Raw genomic sequence first — 6,414 nt, 5'->3', positions numbered from 1 at the left:
CAAGGTCAGGGAGGACGAGGAGCAGGTCCTGTTGGTGGCACCCTATTGGCCTACCTGGACCTGGTTCCCGGAACTAATGCTCCTCGCGGCACCCCCTCCTTGGCCGATTCCTCTGAGGAAGGATCCCCTTCAGGGAACGAGGGTTACCATACGTAACCGAGACGTTCTCTCATCATCATGTTTTTAGGGGAACAATGCCTTTAACATTCATTACAAACACAATGGTCAAAGTGTTTCAGAAACAGCAAAATGTGTTTCCAATGTAGCTTATAGCCACATTTTCTCGTCTTAAGATTTTTGCACATCTTGGCGTTTCCACCCAGCGTTTTTTAATGCAATATCCCAAATTTTGCATATGTTTCCAAAGATGCATGGATGGAAACAGCTTGCTGCAAAAACGTGTTTCCATCATATTTTGATTGATGTGCATGCACAAAAATTATCTGCCTCAAATGAGCACTTAATTTTATTTTTATGCAAAGGTAAAGATTTTATGCACATCTTTGCATTTCCATACGGCATTTTTTTTTAATGCAATATCCCAAAGTTCACATGAAAATGCATGCATGGAAACAATTAATTACTGGAGTGGATGTTAGTTCGTTATTTAAAAGTATACTTATTTGAAATTATTTAAATGAATGGTTATAAAAAATGATTTGAGTAATTTAAACAATCGACCGACTGTCAGCTCACCTTTCCCAGAAAGTCGTTCTTGCCCACCATGTCCCAGTCCCAGACCTCCACCATCACGCTTCCACCCTCATCATGATCACCTTCATCCAAACTCAACTCCAGAGTCTCATCCCAGTGCGGGAACCGCGTCTTCTTTATGATCTGACCAAACAGCCTGATATTATGACACTTGCAGATGAACACGGTTATGAGGCATCGATTTTAAGACTGATAAAGGGATCATGCAACTTTATTTTGTTTAAATACTGAGTGTTTTTATTTTTTACGGTGAACTATTACAATAGTAATATTTCTTATATTGTTTAATATTTTTATTTAGAAATACAAACAACAACAACAATATTTATTTATTTATTTTTAAGTAATACTGATATGTAATCACAAAGCCCTTCAAATAAGCACAACAAAAGATATTAAGTCATACTACAGAAAACTACAGTTCAGTTCAATTAACAACAACAGAAACTTTAAAATGGTCCAAGAACTGGTAACTTAAACAGGGTTCGTACAGATACTGTAAAATAAAATTCCAGGACTTTCAAGGACTTGCACTACTTTTTTGGTTTTCAAGGACTAAAATCAGATCTCACTTATCAATCAATGTTGTTATTATCTTTCAAATTCTAATAAATAAACTAATAAAACAAAATGGTACACATAAAGTGCAGCACATGCAAAGAATGCAATGGCTGTGGCAAATCTAACATTTGAAAGGATACTATGGCAAAGTTATCGCTTTCCTTATTCAAACTGATTTTTTTCATGAATATATGATTGACCTGAAGAATGAAAGCTATATCATACATTTGGAAAATTATGAGCTTTATCATGCTCTTAGACACTAGGGGTGTGACAATACACTTAGCTCACAAGGTGAGACAAAGTGCAGATACTTGGCTCACTAGAGTGAGACAATGTTTTAATACTTTAAGAAATTTTCAAATGACAAAATATTTGTCTTTTAATCACAAAAAGTAAAACAATGCACTTGTATAACTAATCTAGTGCTTAACTAATGATTATTTTGCTAATCAAGTAATCTGATTATTTTGACAAGCGAGTAATCTGATATTTTTTAGTAATACAAATAGAACTAAGTGGAAAAACAGGCTTTAATATGACTATATTTATATGTAAAGTAACGATGAGGCAATAATAATTGGCCTCAAATAAAGTATCAAAACCAAGTACATGGTTTTATTGAACAACATTGTTGAATACATAATGTAATATGCCTATATTATAACAAATATCTGCAGAGGGCGCCAACGGCCTGGTGATGTTTCATGTATTTCAACGACATTTAAATCCATTTAATTTTAATATTTGGCCAGATGCAAAATCGGAAACTTTAATTTTGAAATCGCGATGTACAATACATTTAGAAATATGTTGATGTATTCTCCTGTGTTGGCATAGGTTTAAATGATTTACGTTACAAATCAAGTGAGTTTTCCCAGATGAACGTTAAGCAACACTCACCGCATATGCAGAGGAAGAGTTTAGCCCCTTTCACACATACAGTCTTTACTGGTAAATTACCGTTAAGAGATCATGTGTGAACAGGACCTTTTCAAAAATCCCGGTAAATTTGTTCTGGCAATCATATCGTTCTTATGGAGATGACGTGATTACTCTGAGCTGTTTACAAAGCTCCGCTGCTTTTTTAATAGCTTTTCTATGTAAATATGATGCTAGATGGAAATCTTTGACCATTGCGCCTCGCAGCTTTTTCAATGTGTCGCGCTCCAGACACAGGCTTCTTTTCCATTTATCAGCTGCAACTCTGCAATTGGATACTATTATGCACGTCTCGTGTTTATAGGAGCAAAAACTTCTGATTGGCTAGTAATGTTAGTTTGGTTGAGAGTGAAAGCTGTGTTCCTCTCATACATTGGTAAGCGAACTCATGAACTCGAACGTGATATAAACAAGTGTTTTTAAATGTAGGACGACTATCTTTTTTTCTCCCGCAGCCAAACGCCGCACGCCGGAGATCCGGCACGGTGCCGGGGAACTTTAAGCTTTGACTATTGCTATTATAATATTTCACTGTAAAACAAATTGAGTATTCAAGAAAAATATAATAATAATAACTTTACAGTACAACTGTAAAATTACAATATTAATATAATTATTATTATTATTATTTTTTAGTCATATTGATATATAATCACACACTTGTTGGGCCAAATTGTACAGCCCAATAAACAAGCACAACAAAAGATATTAAGTAATAAATATTAGTATTGTAATTTTACAGTTGTACTGTAAAATAAAATTATTATTATTATTATTAAATTTTTCTTAAATGCTCATTTTTTATTTTTCAGTTAAATATTACAATATTTATTTATTATTTTGTAATAATAATCATAATAAAATAATGAAGATGATTATGTTTATTGTTATGATTATTGTAAAACAGGCTTTAATATGACTATATTTATATATAAAGTAACGATGAGGCAATAATAATTGGCCTCAAATAAAGTATCAAAACCAAGTACATGGTTTTATTGAACAACATTGTTGAATACATAATGTAATATGCCTATATTATAACAAATATCTGCAGAGGGCGCCAACGGCCTGGTGATGTTTCATGTATTTCAACGACATTTAAATCCATTTAATTTTAATATTTGGCCAGATGCAAAATCGGAAACTTTAATTTTGAAATCGCGATGTACAATACATTTAGAAATATGTTGATGTATTCTCCTGTGTTGGCATAGGTTTAAATGATTTACGTTACAAATCAAGTGAGTTTTCCCAGATGAATGTTAAGCAACACTCACCGCAGATGCAGAGGAAGAGCTTAGCCCCTTTCACACATACAGTCTTTACTGGTAAATTACCGTTAAGAGATCATGTGTGAACAGGACCTTTTCAAAAATCCCGGTAAATTTGTTCTGGCAATCATATCGTTCTTATGGAGATGACGTGATTACTCTGAGCTGTTTACAAAGCTCCGCTGCTTTTTTAATAGCTTTTCTATGTAAATATGATGCTAGATGGAAATCTTTGACCATTGCGCCTCGCAGCTTTTTCAATGTGTCGCGCTCCAGACCCAGGCTTCTTTTCCATTCATCAGCTGCAACTCTGCAATTGGATACTATTATGCACGTCTCGTGTTTATAGGAGCAAAAACTTCTGATTGGCTAGTAATGTTAGTTTGGTTGAGAGTGAAAGCTGTGTTCCTCTCATACATTGGTAAGCGAACTCATGAACTCGAACGTGATATAAACAAGTGTTTTTAAATGTAGGACGACTATCTTTTTTTCTCCCGCAGCCAAACGCCGCACGCCGGAGATCCGGCACGGTGCCGGGGAACTTTAAGCTTTGACTATTGCTATTATAATATTTCACTGTAAAACAAATTGAGTATTCAAGAAAAATATAATAATAATAACTTTACAGTACAACTGTAAAATTACAATATTAATATAATTATTATTATTATTATTTTTTAGTCATATTGATATATAATCACACACTTGTTGGGCCAAATTGTACAGCCCAATAAACAAGCACAACAAAAGATATTAAGTAATAAATATTAGTATTGTAATTTTACAGTTGTACTGTAAAATAAAATTATTATTATTATTATTAAATTTTTCTTAAATGCTCATTTTTTATTTTTCAGTTAAATATTACAATATTTATTTATTATTTTGTAATAATAATCATAATAAAATAATGAAGATGATTATGTTTATTGTTATGATTATTGTGATGACAGTTATTATTATTATTATTTTATAGTCATATTGATATATAATGACAAAAGCAGCCCTACAAGTGCAGCAAACAAGGAGCATTAAGCACATTTTTATCCGAAAAATCACAAGATTTTGGATTTTTTTTTTCTCCAAATCATGGGTCTCCAATATAAGGAGAAGGAGGGAAGTAAAAACTGCACACAAACGGTTCTGGCATGTATTGTGAATGTTTTGAACATGCAAAAAACATGAGTTTCAGTGGAGGAAAAGCTTTTCATTGAATAGTGACATAGATTTGGGTCTGTTCCTCATATAAAGAGATCACATGACGTCAAAAGGCTTTGAATATAATGCACAAGTTGTATGAACCACATCATGGTGCTTTAATGATGTTTTTGTCTGTTTTGTAGCTTGAGAAACCCTGGTAACTGTATGGAACTGAAGATAGACGATCTCACCGATGTCTCAGCGCTCAGGTTGTTGTAGATGATTCTGGTGAACGGATCAGAGGTACCGGAAATATCACGCGGAGCCAAATCACTGTAACGACAAAAACACACAGCGCTCAACGATTCAGACAGACAGACAGAGTTGGGTAGATTACTTACAAATTGTAATCCGTAACTGATTCCAAATTACATGACAAAAATTGTAGTTAGTAACGTAATCTATTACATTACACATTTTATGTAATATAATCAGACTACTTTTGGATTACTTTTAGATTACTTTTGACCTAACTCGTTTATCACATTGATTTAAATATGATAATTTTGTACCATATTGATATAAAAATACAGAGAGAAAGAAAATATATTCCATTCGTTGTTATTAACAACATGAAGTGCATTAAACATTAGAAGTCGACCGATGTATCGGTTTTGCCGATTAATCGGCACGATAGTTGATTGCTGGAACTATCGGCATGGATTGCCGATGGAGTTTTTCCAGGTTGCGTCCGTTGCTGGAGCAGCTGAGAAGCTCCGCTGTCATTATACAGTACGAGAGCGAGAGAAGGCCTCTAGAGGTGGAAATCACTGACAGCATGTGCTGTTTGTTTTGACACGTGACACTGCGCGCTGCACAGAGCGGACACTTCAGATGTGCGGATTTAAAACAGACAAGGAAACGGTGTGTACACATTATACTGTAGTGCATGTTATCATATTATTACTAAGTAATTAATTTGTTGACTGTATGCTGCATTAGTGGAGAAAGAACAGCAGTACGTTTTCTCTCAAGGCTGAGAGGACGCGAACATTAGCAGCACCTCAAGCCGTTAAAACAATGTGACAAAACACACGCAAGTCTGACGCAAATGCGTAATGTCATGATTGTTAAACATCCATTTGCGTTAGTTTATATCCAGCTGGCAAATGCATTTGTTATCCAGCGAAGTTGCAGATTTAAAGCTGTGACGTGAGAAAGATACTGATATGTTGATTCAGCCACAGAAATCCTGCCGCACCACAGAGTGCCATTCACACAGTTTTACATTAAATTACATATTTGTCCCAAATCGTTGTTAATGTACATAATGACTTTAAAATTGTGTATTGTGTATTTTTTCAGTGAAACATTGAAACGTCTTTCTGTGGCTCTATGCTTCATATAGAGAGCTATAATATAGATCACGTTTTTTCTTTCCGTTTTGCTCTGTTTTTTTAAACACTGAACTTAAAACTCATGTATGCCGCTTTTTGATCATTCTTGAAGTGAACTTTTGCCCGGCTGGTGATTAAACAAATTGTTTAAGGCCGCTGCTTGAACTGAACGCGACGCGTGTGTGATCCCTGATATCTGCGAGTTCTAGACGCAGTGCTGCGCTTTTTGCCCAGTGTGCCACTGCCATATTTTGTTATTTTGATTATATAATCATCACGTGTTCTAGAATAGAATCAATTAAAGTGTGAGAGTATACATACAATATCCATATGTATGTCATTTCAATGCTATGGCCTTTGTGTAGATATTTAAAGATGGCCATCTT

General features: G+C 34.5%; 1 protein-coding gene across 1 annotated transcript in view; it reads right to left on the bottom strand.

Annotated features, from left to right (window-relative positions):
- The window catches only part of rasal1 (RAS protein activator like 1), a 25,089-nt gene that overhangs the window by 10,637 nt on the left and 8,038 nt on the right, over nt 1-6,414 (bottom strand). The window contains exons 5-7 of the mRNA XM_016491171.1: nt 5,359-5,503; nt 4,883-4,964; nt 697-837 (exon numbers count right to left, since the gene is read on the bottom strand). Of these exons, the coding sequence (XP_016346657.1) occupies nt 697-837; nt 4,883-4,964; nt 5,359-5,503 (368 nt within the window). The remainder of the gene's footprint in view (nt 1-696; nt 838-4,882; nt 4,965-5,358; nt 5,504-6,414) is intronic.

The sequence above is a fragment of the Sinocyclocheilus anshuiensis genome, unplaced genomic scaffold, assembly GCF_001515605.1.
Source record: "Sinocyclocheilus anshuiensis isolate Anshui unplaced genomic scaffold, SAMN03320099.WGS_v1.1 scaffold614, whole genome shotgun sequence".
Lineage (NCBI taxonomy): Eukaryota > Metazoa > Chordata > Actinopteri > Cypriniformes > Cyprinidae > Sinocyclocheilus > Sinocyclocheilus anshuiensis.
This window is presented reverse-complemented; position numbering and strand designations above follow the sequence as displayed.